Consider the following 19,738-nt stretch of genomic DNA (forward strand, 5'->3'; position numbering starts at 1 on the left):
CTGTCTGTTCAGCCACCAGTTGCCTCCATCATCCTCCAAATCCCACCAACATCAGCCACCTCAGAGCGCAACTGGTCCTTGTTTGGGAACACACACACACATACACCAAAGCACGCAACAGGCTGACCAATACAAGGGTTGAAAAATTGGTGGCCATCCGGGCAAATTTGAGCCTGACAATGAGCCATCCTCAACGAGGTCGGAAAGTGACAGTGAAGATGAGGCCTCAGACGCTGATGTTCAAGAGGTGGACATTGAGGAGGTCCAGGGAGAAGACATGGAAGCCGGAGAGAAAGACAACCTAAGCCTTAGTTTCTAGACTATCGTTTTAAAAATATATGTTGAAAATGTTTTTGGGAGATGTGATGGTTCATTGGGGATCATTCAATATACCCTTTTGTTGTTCAGTAAAATCATCCCATGTGAAGAGTCAACTCATTTAAAGTTCAATTCGTAACTAAATATTGGAAGGATTTAATAATTTGCAATTATGTCTACTTATGATAAGGTAAAAGGTTTATGTCTCCATATGATATGGTAAATATATCCAATGCAAAAAACATCTACATTTAAATGGTATTAATATTAAATTGCATACACAGTGGGGCAAAAAAGTATTTAGTCAGCCACCAATTGTGCAAGTTCTCCCACTTAAAAAGATGAGAGGCCTGTAATTTTCATCATAGGTACACTTCAACTATGAAAGACAAAATGAGAAAAAAAATCCAGAAAATCACATTGTAGGATTTTTAAATGAATTTTTTATTTGCAAATTATGGTGGAAAATAAGTATTTGGTCAATAACAAAAGTTTCTCAATACTTTGTTATATACCCTTTGTTGGCAATGCCAGAGGTCAAACGTTTTCTGTAAGTCTTCACAAGATTTTCACACACTGTTGCTGGTATTTTGTCCCATTCCTCCATGCAGATCTCCTCTAGAGCAGTGATGTTTTGGGGCTGTTGCTGGGCAATACGGACTTTCAACTCCCTCCAAAGATTTTCTATGGGGTTGAGATGTGGAGACTGGCTAGGCCACTCCAGGAGCTTGAAATGCTTCTTACGAAGCCACTCCTTCGTTGCCCGGGCGGTGTGTTTGGGATCATTGTCATGCTGAAAGACCCAGCCACATTTCATCTTCAATGCCCTTGCTGATGGAAGGAGGTTTTCACTCACGATACATGGCCCCATTCATTCTTTCCTTTACAGGGATCAGTCGTCCTGGTCCCTTGGCAGAAAACAGCCCCAAAGCATGATGTTTCCACCCCCATGCTTCACAGTAGGTATGGTGTTCTTTGGATGTAACTCAGCATTCTTTGTCCTCCAAACACGACGAGTTGAGTTTTTACCAAAAAGTTATATTTTGGTTTCATCTGACCATATGACATTCTCCCAATCTTCTTCTGGATCATCCAAATGGCTCTCTAGCAAACTTCAGACAGGCCTGGACATGTACTGGCTTAAGTAGGGGGACACGTCTGGCACTGCATGATTTGAGTCCCTGACGGCATAGTGTGTTACTGATGGTAGGCTTTGTTACTTTGGTCCCAGCTCTCTGCAGGTCATTCACTAGGTCCCCCCGTGTGGTTCTGGGATTTTTGCTCACCGTTCTTGTGATCATTTTGACCCCACGGGGTGAGATCTTGCGTGGAGCCCCAGATCGAGGGAGATTATCAGTGGTCTTGTATGTCTTCCATTTCCTAATAATTGCTCCCACAGTTGATTTCTTCAAACCAAGCTGCTTACCTATTGCAGATTCAGTCTTCCCAGCCTGGTGCAGGTCTACAATTTTGTTTCTGGTGTCCTTTGACAGCTCTTTGGTCTTGGCCATAGTGGAGTTTGGAATGTGACTGTTTGAGGTTGTGGACAGGTGTCTTTTATACTGATAACAAGTTCAAACAGGTGCCATTAATACAGGTAACGAGTGGAGGACAGAGGAGCCTCCTAAAGAAGAAGTTACAGGTCTGTGAGAGCCAGAAATCTTGCTTGTTTGTAGGTGACCAAATACTTATTTTCCACCATAATTTGCAAATAAGTTCATTAAAAATCCTACAATGTGATTTTCTGGAATTTTTTTCCTCATTTTGTCTGTCATAGTTGAAGTGTACCTATGATGAAAATTACAGGCCTCTCTCATCTTTTTGTAACAGTATTTTTATTGGAATTTCACAATTTTCACCCATATTAAGAGATACAACAACAGAGACAAACAACAGAAAAAAAACAAGAAAAACAGCACCCACTTACACATATCTACGCGCATATATATAAACACATACATACACACACATACATATACCCATGCATATACACACACATACGCGCACGCACACACACACATACATACATACGTACACCATTTTCCTCTTCCCGCTCGGTGCTTCTCTCACCCCATCACCATCATTGCGTCTCTCAATACATACATTTTAAACAAACTTACAAACAGAAATTAAACAAAAAAGCTCAGTTTAAACCAAGAGGTTAGGTTCCACACATGGAACGTACAGTAGTTCTGAAATACATAGATCCCTGCCATTCTAAGAGAATCCTTGCAGCATAATAGCTGATACCTCAGGTTCTAGGTAATTTAGAAAAGGTTTCCATACTTTGTAGAACTGGTCTGTTTTAGAATGCAATGTACATGTCAGATATTCCAGATGCACCCATTCAAATAGTATCTTATGCTTATCTTTAATAGTAGGAAACTTAGCACTAATCCACTGTAAAAGGATGTTTTTCCTCGCTGCGAAGGTAAGGATGTTGTAAAGCCTCCCTTTACCCACAGAAGTAACATGCCTACTAGGGAGACCTAACAGTAAAGAAACTGGGTCCAATTCTAGATCAACCCCTAGGATCTTTTCAATTTCTTGCAGAACACTAGACCAGTATCTTTGTATTTTGGTACATGACCATAAACAATGTGTTAGGGTGCCTGTATCAGTTTTGCATTTAAGACACTGAGGGGAAGAGGAAGTGGGGCTAAAAGCATGTCTGCGATTTGGGGATATATGCAATCTGTGTATTATTCTTAATTGGATTGCTCTAGTACGATTACATATAGATATTGTTTTTGCATATCTCCAAATGTCCTCCCACATCTCTTCGTCAATAGTAACAGACAATTCTTTCTCCCACACTTGTTTCACCCTCTGTGTGTTGACAGCAGAAGAGGAACTTAAAGTATCATAAAACAGACTTACATACATTTTCCTTTGTGGGAAAAAAAGCATTCTTTCAATGACAGACACATCAGGGTTACCAATTAAGGTGGTGCTCTTCAGAATATAATGTCTTACTTGTAGGAAGCGGAAAAAGTCCTGCTTTGGGAGTCGATATTTCTCGACCATCTGCTCAAATGACAACAAAATCTTATCAGCAAATAAGTAATTTAGCCTGCGTATGCCCTTATTAAGCCATAAGTTAAAGCCAGCATCCAGCAATCCTGGACTGAAATCTGGGTTGTTAAGATTTGGGGTAAGAGCAGAGGTTAGTTTGGACCTTCCCAGGAAGCGTTGAACTGACCTCCATACTTTGAGTGTGTTAAGTGTAACGGGATAATTGCAGTGATCTTCTACAGACTTGAAACTTCTGAAAAATAAAAGATCCTGTAAGGGGTATTTTGAAAGAGAAGTCTCAATGTCTAACCAAAATAGAGGAGTCATCATTTGTGATCCAGTCAGAAATATAACAAAGGTGGGCACACCATTGATAGAACCTGATATTGGGCAGGTCCATAGAACTTGGAAGCTGCAATATTGCCATCTTAAGTCTTGGCTTGCGTTTACTCCATATAAAGGAACTTAGCCATCCATTTACATCCTTTATTACCTTATTGGAGAGTAATACTGGGATCATTTGGATTGGGTAAAGTAGTCTAGGTAAAATGTTCATTTTCAAGAGGGATATTCTACCCAACCAAGAAATCGGGAGAGAGTTCCAGCGCTCCAGATCCTGTCTTATTGTATCAAACAAGGGAACAAAATTGGCTTTGTACATTTGCTGGAATTTAGGAGTTACAAATATACCCAGATACATGAAACCCGAGGGAGACCATTTAAAAGGGAAGGGGGGAGAAGTATTAGGTACAGAGTGTAGGCTACCAAGTGCGCATGGCCTCTGACTTAGTAAGGTTAATCTTGTAGCCTGAGAATTCGCTGAATAATTCAATAATATTAATAAGAGATGTAATTGAAGTCTCGGGACTAGAGATGAATATCAGGACATCATCAGCATTCAAGCTTATTTTATGGTGAACATCACCAATGAGCAGCCCCTGTATAGCAGGCGTTACCCTGATGGCCTCGGCCAGTGGTTCCATAACGAGTGCAAAGAGGGGGGGATAAAGGACAGCCCTGTCTGGTACCTCTGTGTATAGAGAAGCTATTTGACCTTAGCCCATTAGTAAGGACAGCAGCCTGAGGATCATCATATAAAACTTTCACCCATTTTATAAAGTTGTCCCCCAGAGCAAATTTATTTAGAGCAAATAATAAGTAAGACCACTCCACACGATCAAATGCTTTCTCAGCATCTAGGGAGAGCACAAGACCATCCACAACACTTTGTTGGTAGGCTTGAATTACATTAAGAAGCCGCCTGACATTGTTGCATGACTTACGGCCCTTAATGAAGCCAGTTTGGTCTCCTTTCACAATTAGTGGCAGTGAGTCCTCTAATCTTGTGGCTAGAATTTTAGAAAGCAATTTTCTATCCACATTCAGAAGGGAAATTGGTCTGTACGAGGAACAAGACTGGACATTTTCGCTTTTTGAGAATAAGTGAAATGTTGGCTTCTCTCAGCGTTGGTCATTTGAAAATGAGTGGTTAAACATATCACGCAATGGCTCAAGGATCAGGCCATGGAACTCTTTATAGAACTCACTACCAAACCCGGCTGGTCCTGGGGCCTTACCATTTCGCAGATTCTTAAATTGCGAACATTATCTCTTCCTTGGTAATAGGGGCATTAAGGAGGGACCTCTGCTCTTCAGAGATAGTAGGGAGCTCAATCTTACAAAATAAGTTCTCCATTAATTTGGGTGCATCCTTTGGCAGTTCTGAGGCATAAAGGTTTGTATAGAATTTCTTAAGAGTCACTTATCAATTTATTTTCATATAAATGATTACCATCAGAATCAGTAATAGTAGCAATTGACTGAGAGTCAGCTCTCTTTTTAGCTAGATATGCCAAGTACTTTCCTGGCTTATCGCCATGTTCATATAGCTTTTGCCTGACAAATCTCATTTTCTTTTCAGCGTCCTGTGTTAGGAGAGAGTCGAACGTTGATCTAATGACTGATATTTCCTTTAATAGGGCAGGAGCGGGCGTTTTAATGTAGTCCTTCTCTTTAGTTCCTAATTCACCCTCTAACATGTTTTGCTTTTCACGCTTTTTCCGTCTCTTAGTAGCTGTGTATGACATAATCAGATCCCTGGCATACGCTTTACAGGTCTCCCAAAGGAGCGAGGGGTTATCTGTTGATTGAGAGTTAATAGAGAAAAATGCTTTAAACTCTGTAATAAAATATGATGTGAATGTATGGTCTTTAAGAATGGTTGTGTTCAACCTCCAATGTCTTGACCGACTGAATGCCCCGTTGAGTTTTATGTCCAGGATCACCTCAGCATGATCAGATATGACTATGCTTCCTATCCTAGCGGATAAAACAGACTGCAAAGACGTCCTGGGCATAAAAACATAATCTATTCTAGTCTGACATCCATGAGGTGCAGATAAAAAAAAGTGAACTCTCTGTTGGAGGGACGAAAAGCTCTCCAGACATCCGCATACCCCAGATCATCACAAATAGCTTTAAGTGACTTAGCTTGAGGAGAGAGTGAAGCTATACCGCTGGGAAACTTATCAATAAGGGGGTTCAACAAGGAGTTAAAATCTCCTCCAACCACTGCAGTGTCCGAGTTTAATGAAAAGTCTAGAAATACCTTAGTGAGGAAATCAGGCGGGTGAGCAGGGGGGGAAATAAATATTCATTATGGAAATGTTCTGCCCTTGCAAAGTACCATTAATTATAACAAAGCGACCAAATTTATCTTTCACACAATTCAAGACCTTAAGTGGTAAGTTATTTTTTACCAGAATTGCTACACCTCTACTTCTGGATGTAAATGATGAGAAAAACACTTGACCAAACCCCCCTTGTTGTAATTTCAGGTGCTCCTTATCATCCAAATGAGTTTCTTGCAACAGGGCAATTTCAATATTTTATTTTTTCAAAAAAGACAGTACCTTCTTCCTTTTAATGGGGTTATGGCTCCCTCTAATGTTCCACGTACATACACGCAGTCCGTTACCTGCCATTGTATCTTGACCATTCAATATCCAGACTGGATCCTACTGTAAAAGTGGGGTGGTACCTTTTTCCATGTGTTGAACTCTTCTCTATCTCACCGAGCATAAACAAACGATATGAACCCTGAACTCGAACAATACTAAACCCAAAAATTAAACATGTAAAGATCCAAAAGGGGGTTTTCCCACTAGCTAACATGCAGGGGATTTCAACTCTCCAATGTAGACTCTTAAGTCCGCATTGCCGCTCAATAGCCTCATCCTTTATATGTATGAAAAAGAAAATCAATAGAAGAAGATTGAGGCTCTTCCACCTAAAACCAAGCCTGGGCACCAATATTGATTCACACATCTCTCAGCCTGAGCTATAGCGGCTATTACTTTAGCAAGAAAAATAATAAAGATACGAATATTACTGAGCCGGACTCACACCACTGTTTCATGATCAGATTCAACCAAAAATAAAGTTAAAGTTAACCAAAGTTATCCAATGCTGTGGAGGTGCAGCTTAAAGTTATTTACCTGAGAGTCAATAAACGCAGCAGCCTCTTCAGGTGTGTAGAGCTTTTTAGGTGATCCGTTGACCATAATCTTCAATGTGGCCGGGTACAACAGTGCGTAGTCCATCTTCATTCTCCTGAGTCGAGCCTTCGCCTCATCAAACCCTTTGCGTCTTCGTACAACCGCAGTGGAATAATCATTGAAGAATGATACCTTTGGACTTTTACGTTGACTACCATCCAGAGCCGATGTTTCTAGCCGCGTCCATGACACGTTGCTTGTCGGTGAAGTTGTGGAACTTTATAACCACCGGCCGTGGGTGCTGATTGGGACCGGGTATCGGTGCTTGAGAGCGATGGGCTCTGTCCAGCTTCACATGACCAGCCTTACTGTCCATTTGTAGGTAGCCAGGGATCCATTCCTCAAAGAATTTTACTGAACATGTCCCTTCAGAATTTTCCGGGAGTCCCACAACACGAATATTGCATCTGCGTCCTCGATTATCCAAGTCGTCAATGTGCTCCGCCATTTCGCGCACCTGTTTCTCAAGTGCTTTTATCTTAGCGTCCATAGATGTAGTTGAAGTCTCCACTGCAGCAATTCTTCCTTCCGCCTCAACAACACGTTCCACAACCCTCTGTATTTCAGCTGAATGGCCTGCTATTGCTTCCAAGACCGTTCTTATCTTAGCATCGATCACTTTAGTAATGTTATCAGTCATCTTTTGAATCACCAGGTCCATTGTGCCTGGATCCGCAATGGTGTTAGCTTCGCTAACGTTAGCTAGCTCTTCATGCACATCCACAGGGGTGGTGGTTTTGGTCGACTTCTTAGTAGTTCTATTGGGCATGTTGTCAGAGATTTTTGCAAAATAGCCGTCAAGACTCATTATATGGTAACTTATTTAGCCAATTCTACCACTTTTTCAAGCTAGGAGATTAATGTAAAAATATACATTTACGAATGCCACGAGTGCTCGCTGAAACACCGTGTTCTCTCTACAGCGCCATTTTGTCCCCCGCCTCTCTTAACTTTTTAAGTGGGAGAACTTGCACAATTGGTGGCTGACTAAATAGTTTTGCCCCACCGTATGCCTGTTAATTCCCATATATTCCCACAGAAAGTGTCCACCTCTGAATAATCCCCAAAATGTGCAACCCTACAATTCATGTCGACAAACTACTAGAAAATCCTTTTCATATGAAGGGAAATTATGGATCAAACAAACGTGTTCTTCGGCCATTGGAAATGAACATTACACAACAAGACGAATGAGTGGTATGGAAGGAATCAGTTACTAACTGCGAGAGTTGCAAAGCAATCAATATTTGACTTCCCTTGACTGCTATATTCGGTAGAGAGTGTGTGTGGTCCAAGTCTGGGTTTAAACCCCTAGTCGATTTCCGCGGGCCCCAGCACATTTGGAAAGTATTCAGACACCTCGACTTTTCCCACATTTTGTTTAGAGCGGTGGACTAGTAACGAAAGGTTGCAAGATCGAATCCCCGAGCTGACAAAGTACAAATCTGTCATTCTGCCCCTGAACAAGGAAGTTAACCCACTGTTTCTAGGCTGTCATTGAAAATAAGAATTTGTTCTTAACTGACTTGCCTAGTTAGGTCAAATAAAAAGGTCAAATAAAAATTACATTCTAAAATGGATAAAATCAATCTACACAAAATACCCCATAACGACAAAGCAAAAACAGGTTTTAATGCATAAATATTCAGACCCTTTGCTATGAGACTCAAAACTGAGCTCAGGTGCCTCCTGTTTCCATTGATCATCCTTGAGATATTTCTACAACTTGATTGGAGTCCACTTGTGGTAAATTCAATTGATTGAACAAGATTTTGAAAAAAGGCACACACCTAAGGTCCCACAGCTTGACAGTGCATGTCAGAGCAAAAACCAAGCCATGACGTCGAAGGAATTGTCCGTAGAACACCGAGACAGGATTGTGTCGAGGCACAGATCTGGGGAAGGGTACTAAAAAAAAATGTATGCAGCATTCTAGGTCCCCAAGAACACAGTTCTAGCCAAACTGAGCAATCAGAGGAGTTCATTGGTCAGGGACGTGACGAAGAACCCTATGGTCACTGACAGAGCTCCAGAGTTCCTCTGTGGAGATCCTTCCAGAACGACAACCATCTCTGCAGCACTCCAGCTATCAGGCCTTTAGAGTGGCCAGACTGAAGCCACTCCTCAGTAAAAAGGTACATGACGGCCCGCTTGGAGTTTGCCGAAAGGCACCTAAAGGACTCTCAGACCATGAGAAACAAGACTCTTTGGCCTGATGCCAAGCGTCATGTCTGGATTAAACCTGGCATCATCCCTACAGTGAAGCATGGTAGTGGCAGCATCATGCTGTGGGGAAGTTTTTCGGCGGCGGGGACTGGGAAACTAGTCAGGATCGAGGGAAAGATCAATGGAGCAAAATACAGAGATCCTTGATGAAAACCTGCTCCAGAGCGCCAAGGACCTCAGACTGGGGCGAAGGTTCACCTTCCAACAGGACTACGACCCTAGCATCTGGACAAATCTCTGAATGTCCTTGGCCCAATCGAACATCTCCAGAGAGACCTGTAAATAGCTGTGCAGAGACGCTCCCCATCCAACCTGACAGAGCTTGAGAGGATCTGCAGAGAAGAATGGGATAAACTCCCCAAATACAGGTGTGCCAAGCTTGTAGCGTCATACCCAAGACTCGAGGCTGTAATCGCAGCCAAAGTACTGAATAAATATAAAATAAATATTTGTAATACATTTGCATGTTTTATTTTTATAAAATGTTTTTGCTTTGTCATTGTGGGGTATTGTGTGTAGAACTGATGAGGAAAAAAATATATATTAAAAAAATGGTGCATTCTAGAATAAGGCTGTAACGTATCAAAATTTGCAAAAAGTCAAGGGGTATGAATACTTTCCAAAGGCACTGTACATCCAGCAGACAAGCAAAGGCTCACCCTTTTGTCTTCTGAAGATTCATACATACACACAGCTTCTGTTCGACCCATAGGGAAAAAACACATTACATCTGCATATCTTGTGTAGATTCAAACACACGTACACAGTGGTGCAATTTCATGCATACACATTCAATGGCTCACCTCAGGAACCTTTGCATTTTAGTATGCATGCACACTGCATCTGCCCAGCATAGTCTCACATCCACACATACCCTCTCACACCATTGGCTCACGTGCTGGGCCTGCTAGGTACATCTCGCAGCTGCCTACTGTCTCACACACACAGACCATGTTCTCACCTGCTGGTCCTTGTGATACATCTCGCAGCTGCCTACTGTCTCACACACACAGACCATGTTAGCTCACCTGCTGGGCCTGCTAGGTACATCTCGCAGCTGCCTACTGTCTCACACACAGACCATGTTAGCTCACCTGCTGGTCCTTGTGATACATCTCGCAGCTGCCTACTGTCTCACACACACAGACCATGTTAGCTCACCTGCTGGTCCTTGTGGTACATCTCATACTGGTGGATCATCTGGCGGCTGATCTGGCTGCCGTGGTAGACAATGACGTTGATCTCAGTCCAGGTGCGGAACTCCCTCTCCCAGTTGGTGATGGTAGAAAGGGGGGCGATGATGAGGAAGGGTCCCCGCAGGCCCATGGAGAACATCTCAAAGAGGAAGGTGATGGACTGGATGGTCTTCCCAAGGCCCATCTCGTCAGCCAAGATGCAGTTCTTCCTGTATAGGAAGAGTCGGGAAAACATGATGATGTCACCAACACACAAAAATATTTTCATCAAAGAAAACTAAAAGGGGTGAGGGGTGACAATCAGTGGCCTGCTGAGGGAGAGTGGACTAATCTCCGAACCTAGAACCAAATCTCATGAGTGCCTGCCTGCCAACTCGGTTTGATTTTGGGGGGCTGAGCTTTTCAAATCTGTACTGAACGGAAGTAACAGATAAGTACCAACTGTCATGAAGCCTCTGCCAAAGCCAGTCCCCAGCACCTTCTCAAGAAGCCCACCTGTTTACAATCCAGGCTGCACAGAATGACAACATGTCATGGAGGCATCTGATGTTTTGGATGCAAATATTTCACAGGTTAGTAGTGCAAAGTTAATCCACCACCGCACCAGAAGATATCATCCCCATCTCAAACTTGACAGATTAAATGTGAATAGTCTGTCACAAGAGTTAATTTTAACACCTGATCTCCCCCTTTTGATCATACCTGGTTTGAATGTGTTAGAAGTCTATCTAGGATGCTAACTGTCCAAAAATGTATGAAGGGGGCATGGCGTTTTATGACAGAGGAATTTCACCACGTGCTTTTGCAGCATGTGCTATTCACCATGTGCTAACATATGTTTTGGGTCTTTGATTTGAGTGAGTGAGTGAGTGAGTGAGTGAGTGAGTGAGTGAGTGAGTGAGTGAGTGAGTGAGTGAGTGAGTGAGTGAGTGAGTGAGTGAGTGAGAAACAATTACAGAGGCATTTGTGTGAACAGTAACCTGTTCGGTAGTATTATAATGTAAGAGTTTGGTAGTAGAGTTCTAAACTTCAACACTCAAAAAAGTATTTTACACACATCATGTGTCCATTACAAACTATGCAAGAATCGGAATGCATAATCTGTCACCAGTACTTGAAAATGTGTAAATAAAACAGTAAATACATTATGCTCCATACATATGGTATGCTTACAACAGAAACGACAACACGATATAGAGAAAATAAGGCACTTACTTTGATTGGAACTCACATGTCCAATGTTATTATTTGTAAGGAAAAAAAGCAATCAAGGCAATGTGAGCACCAACCAGAAAATGTGCCAGGGGGAAAAAAGTTTGTGCTAGACTGTGCAAATTTCTGCATACTTGATCTGGGGTAACAATAGGGAGGTGCTTGGGCTCTCATTGAAGAGGGAAGTTTGACCGGTTCAGTAAAGCCTCAAATAAATTGTCCGCAAACAGTGAAATGGGCTACATTCTATGTGAATTAATGAGGCAGGACACACAAGTTGAAATATAGTCTAGAGATAATTATCAGGTAGCGTGTGTCTTGATTTGAGAGCAGCGCGTGTTTACTATCCTGTTGCGTAAAAATGACATTTTGGAACAGTGAGTGCATTCTGATATCATGCGCATAAAACAATAACTCAGACTGGGGGCGACCGTTAGAGCTATTTGGAACTCACACGTGAAAAGGTTAATAAGCTCATTGTACTGAGTAAAAGCCATATTGGATTTGTACCAAAAACATTGCACGATCGATCATATTTACACCCTACATACCCTTAGAAATACGTATTTCCTCACACATCAAATCAAATTTTATTAGTCACACGCGAGAAATACAACAGGTGAAGACCTTACAGTGAAATGCTTACTTACGAGCCCCTAAACAACAATGCAGTTAAAAAATATATATGGATAAGAATAAGAGATAAAAGTAACATGGAATTAAAGAGCAGCAGTAAAATAACAATAGCGAGACTATATACTGGGGGGTACTGATAGAGTCGATGTACGGCGGCACCGGTTAGTTGAGGTAGTATGCACATGTAGGTAGAGTTATTAAAGTGACTATGCATAGATTGCAACAGAGTAGCAGTGGTGTAAAGAGGGGGGGGCAATGCAAATAGTCTGGGTAGCATTTGACTAGTTGTTCAGGAGTCTTTTGGCTTGGGGGTAGAAGCTGTTTAGAAGCCTCTTGGACCTAGACTTGGTGCACCGGTACAGCTTGCCGTGCGGTAGTAGAGAGAACAGTCTATGACTAGGGTGGCTGGAGTCTTTGACAATTTTTAGGGCCTTCCTCTGACACCGCCTGGTATACAGGTCCTGGATGGAAGGAAGCTTGGCCCCAGTGATGTACTGGGCCGTTCGCACTACCCTCTGTGGTGCCTTGTGGTCGGAGGCCGAGCAGTTGCCATTCCAGGCAGTGATGCAACCAGTCAGGGTGCTCTCGATGGTGCAGCTGTTGAACCTTTTGAGGATCTGAGGACCCATGGCAAATCCTGAGGGGGAATAGGTTTGGTTGTGCCCTCTTCACAACTGTCTTGGTGTGCTCGGACCATGTTAGTTTGTTGGTGATGTGGACACCAAGGAACTTGAAGCTCTCAACCTGCTCCACTGGAGCCCCGTCGATGACAATGGGGGCGGGCTTGGTCCGCTTTTTCCTGTAGTCCACAATCATCTCCTTTGTCTTGATCACGTTGAGGGAGAGGTTGTTGTTCTGGCATGAGTGAACAGGGAGTATAGGAGGGTACTGTGGGGGGCCACTGACGGGCCACTGTGTTGAGGATCAATGTGGCGGATGTGTTGTTACCTACCCTTACCACCTGGGAGTGGCCAGTCAGGAAGTCAGTCAGTTGCAGAGGGAGGTGTTTAGTCCCAGGGTCCTTAGCTTATTGATGAGCTTTGAGGGCACTATGGTGTTGAACACTGGGCTGTAGTCAATTAATAGCATTCCCACGTGTTCCTTTTGTCCAGGTGAGAAAGGGCAGTGTGGAGTGCAATAGAGATTGCATCTGTGGATCTGTTGGGGACGCTATGCAAATTTGAGTGGGTCTAAGGTTTCTGGGAAAATGGTGTTGTGAGCCATAACCAACCTTTCAAAGCACTTCATGGCTAGATGTGAGTGCTACGGGTCGGTAGTCATTTAAGCAGGTTACCTTAGTGTTCTTGGGCACAGGCACTATGGTGGTCTGCGTAAAACATGTTGGTATTACAGACTCGGACAGGGAGAGGCTGAAAATGTCACTTGCCAGTTGGTCAGCGCATGCTCGCAGTACACATCCTGGGAATCCGTCTGTTGACCTGCTTAAAGGTCTTAAATCACATCGGCTGCGGAGAGCGTGATCACAGTCTTCCAGAACAGCTGATGCGCTCATGCATGTTTCAGATTGTTTATATATGAGAAGTTTTTAGTGGTGGATTACTACCTGAGCAGTAAGTCTACTATTCATGGGGGGGACTATGTATATATTTGGGGGAGGAGGAGTTGCAGTTTTCTTACCTGTTGTACCAGTTGAAGAGCAGCCAGTTCATTCCCTCCAGCTGGTACTCTCTCAGCTGGTTCCCGTTTCGATAGTCTTTGGATTTGTCCAGCTTCTGCCACTTGTCTGGCTGAGGTCTTTCCTACTCAGAGTGCACACGTGCGCACACACACACACACACACGGATTGGCAATCTCAAATAACAGCATCACACACACATTGAGGTTGACTGGACAGGTACACGTACTGCGCACGCCCACAAATGCACAGAATACCTGACCAACTCTCATAGTCACACACAGACACATCAAAAGCTACTCTTCAAAAACAGAACATCCAATTCAGACACATTGCTGATTGTTAATTACATTTTTAAACAAAGGAACAAATGTTGTAAATTACAGGGGAAGGAGTTACTCTTTCCCACTCACCAAAAATTTGAATTCAGGGATTCTCTTGATCTCCTCAAACTCCCGAATCTTCACCGGGTCCACATCTTCCTGAAGCTCCCATGTAGCCTCCTCATAGGACAGGGAGCACCACTTCACCAGGTAGTGTGTCACCTCCTGTAAACACACACATACATGCATGCGAACACAGCGAGACAGTGACAGTCAATGAGTCAGACACACAGACACAGAATTAGCCAGTGAGTCAGTCAGATACACTGACTGAAGCACGTGTGTCCGAACACACAAACATCCCTCACTTGTGGTGAGCAACTGGCTTTCCCTGGCTCACCTCTCCTGTCTCGGTGTCTGTAGTGATGGCCACCTCCAAAACTCTATCCACTTCTATGTAGTCAGGGTTAAAGAGGTCTTCATTCGGCTACATGGAGGAGTAGACAATCAATATCATCCTTTTCATGTGATTCCTTACATAGCTATGCATTTATTTTTTATGTCATATGAAAATGTATTGAATGGCTACAGTTGGGACAGTTTTTAAAATTTGTATTGGTGTCCATTTGTACTTCGCAGAAAACGAAATATATGTTTGATGCTAAATACAGATACCACTACAAATAAAATCCACTGTTGCAGCTTAGCCATACAGTACATTTTCATATGACATAAAAACAAATAGTTTCTATATACATAATTTCATGATTTTATGTCAGAAGAACATAAGAGTAGCCTCACCTCAACAAATATGTGCTTCATTTGGGCATGCTTAGTCCTGAAGCGCTTGATTTTTTGCTGGATGCGAGGGTCCTTCTCCAACTCCTCCAATGTCGCCCATTTACAATGCAGGTAGGAGCTATGAGCAAAAGTGGTAGGATGGTTCAATTAAAATATTCAAGGGGGCAAGGGGTACATTGACCTTCAACTTTATTGAAATGAGAGTAATTAGGCAAAAGGGTGCAAAAGCAGTTTGCACACCTACTCATTCAAGGGTTTTTCTTTAAAATGTAATATTTTCTACATTGTAGATTAAAAGTAAAGACATCACAACTATGAAATAATACAAATAGAATCATGTAGTAACCAAAAAAAAGTGTTAAACAAGATTTTTCAAAAGTAGCCACACTTTGCCTTGATGACAGCTTTGCACACTCTTGGCATTCAATCAACCAGCTTCATGAGGTAGTCACCTGGAATGCATTTCAATTAACATGTGTGCCTTGTTAAAAGTTAATTTGTGGAATTTATTTCCGTATACATTTCCTGAGCTTTCTTATATCTCTCAGATATACAGTATGACAGACACTTCAAAACATACTTCCTTTTGATTTTTTTTTTTACTATCCGTTTTCCCAGGTATGAATGTAATCTTCAATGTGTTTATATGGGCTAATTGCAGTAAGGCCAAATTCAATGTTTCATCAAATAATTTGTAGATCTTTTTTTTATACCTACATGGGTCCTACATTTCAAAATCAAATAGAAAAATGATCTATGGAATGACTATCTTAAAACAATCCATATGTTAGCTTAGTAGACCCCCCTGTCCACAGTGTGAACTCTTAGAGGTTAAAAAGCAATCCCACAGTATAAAAACATCAAGTGGCGGATTTAAGAACATAGAAATACATTGAACACAGCTAAACATGAGAAAATGCTCACTTTGAAAGGTGCATCTATGAAAACCTTGAGTGCTCGAACATGTGTCATACACCAAAAAAACAGACCATCTGTTGACAGACCGACCATCTGTTATCAAAGAGACCAATGTTATTGGGGTCTTCCACCTAGCTACTGTTAAGCACACTTACAAATTTCTGTACTTGACATAGAACTCCTCCGACTCCTCAGTTGTATCCTCAGGGGACGCCTCAAAAGAAGAGGAAAAAAAACATCAAATAATCTTATCCACGCACACCTTGTTGCTAGTGTCTGTGTGCTTGTTAATGTCAGATGGCAGGCATACCTCTTTCTTCACAGTTCGAACCGACAGGATTTTCTCAATAATGTTTGCCTCATCTTCAGGGGGCTCCTGCGACAGGGGGGAGAGGGGGCATTACTCACACAAGGTTAAAAAAAAAAACATTTTTAAAGTGTGTGCTTGGGCTTACTGAGGGGGGACACTGAAACAGCAAGCAAAGACATCAGGATGCATTGCAGCTTTGATTTTGCTCAACAAGTCAGCAACATCTCCTCCTTTATACTGATGGACATAGACAGATGGACAGATATAAACTCAGCAAAAAAATAAACGTCCTCTCAACTGGGTTGATTTTCAGCAAACTTAACATGTGTAAATATTTGTATGAACATAAAGAAGGTTCAACAACTGAGACAAGCTGAACAAGTTCCACAGACATGTGACCAACAGAAATGGAATAATGTGTCCCTGAACAAAGGGGGGTCAAAATCAAAAGTAACAGTCAGTATCTGGTGTGGCCACCAGCTGCATTAAGTACTTCAGTGCATCTCCTCCTCAGACTGCACCAGATTTGCCAGTTCTTGCTGTGAGATGTTACTCCACTCTTCCACCAAGGCACTTGCAAGCTCCTGGACTTTTCTGGGGGGAATGGCCCTAGCCCCCACCCTCCGATCCAACAGGTCCCAGATGTGCTCAATGGGATTGAGATCCGGGCTCTTCGCTGACCATAGCAGAACACTGACATTCCTGTCTTGCAGGAAATCAGGCACAGAATGAGAACGAGCAGTATGGCTGGTGTCATTGTCATGCTGGAGGGTTATGTCAGGATGAGCCTGCAGTAAGGGTACCAAATGAGGGAGGAGGATGTCTTCCCTGTAACGCACAGCATTGAGATTGCCTGCAATGACAACAAGCGGAGTCTGATGATGCTATGACAAACGGCCCCCAGACCATGACGCTCCAGAGTACAGGCCTCGGTGTAGCGCTCATTCCTTCGACGATAAACGCGAATCCGACCATCACCTCTGGTGAGACAAAACCGCGACTCGTTAGTGAAGAGCACTTTTTGCCAGTCCTGTCTGGTCCAGCGATTGTGGATTTGTGCCCACAGGCGACGTTGTTGCCGGTGATGTCTGGTGTGGATCTGCCTTACAACAGGCCTACAAGCCTTCAGTCCAGCCTATTGCAAACAGTCTGAGCACTGATGGAGGGATTGTGTGTTCCTGGTGTATCTCAGGCAGTTGTTGCCATCCTGTACCTGTCCCGCAGGTGTGATGTTCAGATGTATCGATCCTGTGCAGGTGTTACACGTGGTCTGCCACTGTGAGGACGATCAACTGTCTTAGGCGCTGTCTTAGGCGTCTGACAGTACGGACATTGCAATTTATTGCTCTGGCCACATCTGCAGTCCTCATATCTCCTTGCAGCATGCCTAAGGCACATTCACGCAGATGAGCAGGGATCTGGGTATCTTCTTTTGGTATTTTTCAGAGTCAGTAGAAAGGCCTCTTTAGTGTCTTAAGTTTTCATAACTGTGACCTTAATTGCCTACCGTCTGTAAGCTGTTAGTGTCTTAACGACCGTTCCACAGGTGCATGTTCATGAATTGTTTATGGTTAATTGAACAAGCATGGGTAACAGTCTTTAAACCCTTCACAATAAAGATCTGTGAAGTTACATGGATTTTTACGAATGATCTTTGAAAGATATATAAAGATATAAAAGAAAGATTTTTTTTTGTTTGTTTGTTTTGTTTGTGTATATATATATATATATCAAAAAATAATATACGGGAGGCAGGCAAATACTTTTCACTGAGCAGTGTAAATGCAGATTGACAAGGGTGAGACAATTAATTGTAATTGATCTTAATGTTCTTTTGTTGTTTGCAGATGCACTATCCTTCTGACCCTATGCAGCCAGGTCCCATCAACTTTTTAACTTCTCACAAGTTTGGCTTATTTGGTATCTGCTGTGAAGGAATACCACAAGTCAACTACTTGATTGATGGTCTGTCATCCAGCAAAGGCAGCAGCGCAGTCATCAACTACATGCTCCATTTCTTCAGCAACTATCGAGTTGGGGAAACACGTGTGGACCTGAATTGTGATAACGGCAGTGGCCACTGGTGCTTCTGCCTCATCAAGTAGTACCAGCACTTCAGGTGAATATCATTTTTCATTGCATTGTATGAGATTCTTCTTCTTATCTAAACCTGGGAGGTGAATTGATGTTGTGCAAGGTTGTAATGTCTTCAATTATAAAAAAATGTTTTCCTGTTTTACAGCTTCAATGTTATGGAGCCTGATGTCGCCAAGGAGCGTTCAGACTCAGTCGGGACCAGGATTCAGCTGCTGCATAACACTGACATCCTTCCTCCCATAGATGGGTCTGCCTGTACAAGCACCACCTGGACTGGACACAGCTAGACAAACTCATCTTTTTGAGAAGATCAGAGAGTTTTGCGCCAAAGAGGCTATGGACTTCACATGCCCTGCACCAAAATCATGGGCAGGACAGAAACAGGCTCTCCGAACACATATTCCCTTGTTCATGCGTGGTTCGGACTGACCAGTCATCAGCACTACATGCACTGCCTCTATTCAAATGACTCTCTCTTAAGAAACACACACACACACCATACGTTGTTATTTATCCTGCAGCTCAGCCACTTCACCCCTGATTGCTTTTATTTCTTTTACCTTTATTTAACTTCTTATGGGCAGGTGGGACGGTAGCATCCCACCTGGCCAACATCCAGTGAAATTGCAGAGCACGAAATACAATCTACAATATTATAAATATTTAACTTTCATAAAATCACAAGGGTAATACATCAAAATAAAGATTCACTTCTTGTTAATCCAGCCGCTATGTCAGATTTCAAAAAGGCTTTACGGCGAAAGCAAACCATGCGATTATCTGGGGCCAGCGCCCCGCATACAAACACATGAAAAACATATTTCAACCAGGCAGGTGCGACACAAAAGTCAGAAATAGCGATATAAAAAAATGCCTTACCTTTGATGATCTTCTTCTGTGGGCACTCCAAAAGGTCCCAGTTACATCACAAATGGTCCTTCTGTTCGATAATGTCCTTCTTTATGTCCATAAAAACTCAGTTTAGCTGGTGCGCTTCAGTCAATAATCCACCCAGTTTCCCTCCATCAAAATGCATACAAAATGAATCCCAAACGTTACTAATAAACTTTTCCAAACAAGTCAAATAACGTTAATAATCAAACCTTACGTACCCTAATAACTGAATAAACGATACAATTTAAGACGGAGAACCGTTATTGTCTTTACCGCAGAAAAATACCAAAGAAGGCGCTCTCTTCCACACGCTTGGAAACACTACAGCCAAAATGGGAGCCACCTAGAAAAACTACAATTTCTGGCTCATTTTTCCAAAAACCAGCCTGAAACTCTTTCTAAGGACTGTTGACATCTAGTGGAAGCCCTAGGAACTGCAATCTGGGAGGACTTGGCCTTATAATAAAAGTGATAGCCATTGAAAATAGTGGTAGGATGAAATTCTTGTTTTTGGGATGGTTTGTCCTCGGAGTTTCGCCTGCCAAATCAGTTCTGTTATACTCACAGACCACAGTTTTAGAAACTTTAGAGTGTTTTCT

The 19,738-nt window shown here is 42.5% G+C and overlaps 1 protein-coding gene across 12 annotated transcripts in view; it reads right to left on the minus strand.

Annotated features, from left to right (window-relative positions):
- The window catches only part of LOC112254118 (chromodomain-helicase-DNA-binding protein 6), a 107,014-nt gene that overhangs the window by 46,831 nt on the left and 40,445 nt on the right, over positions 1 to 19,738 (minus strand). For all 12 annotated transcript variants that reach the window (XR_006083711.1, XR_006083712.1, XM_024426360.2 and 9 more), the window contains 7 exons: positions 16,149 to 16,214; positions 15,994 to 16,052; positions 14,921 to 15,038; positions 14,520 to 14,606; positions 14,210 to 14,344; positions 13,799 to 13,920; positions 10,278 to 10,521 (listed from right to left, as the gene is read on the minus strand). Coding sequence is in view for 10 of the 12 variants with exons in the window: in XM_024426360.2 (XP_024282128.1) it covers positions 10,278 to 10,521; positions 13,799 to 13,920; positions 14,210 to 14,344; positions 14,520 to 14,606; positions 14,921 to 15,038; positions 15,994 to 16,052; positions 16,149 to 16,214 (831 nt within the window). In the remaining 2 variants the exon portion in view is untranslated. The remainder of the gene's footprint in view (positions 1 to 10,277; positions 10,522 to 13,798; positions 13,921 to 14,209; positions 14,345 to 14,519; positions 14,607 to 14,920; positions 15,039 to 15,993; positions 16,053 to 16,148; positions 16,215 to 19,738) is intronic.

The sequence above is a fragment of the Oncorhynchus tshawytscha genome, linkage group LG07 (assembly GCF_018296145.1).
Source record: "Oncorhynchus tshawytscha isolate Ot180627B linkage group LG07, Otsh_v2.0, whole genome shotgun sequence".
NCBI lineage: Eukaryota > Metazoa > Chordata > Actinopteri > Salmoniformes > Salmonidae > Oncorhynchus > Oncorhynchus tshawytscha.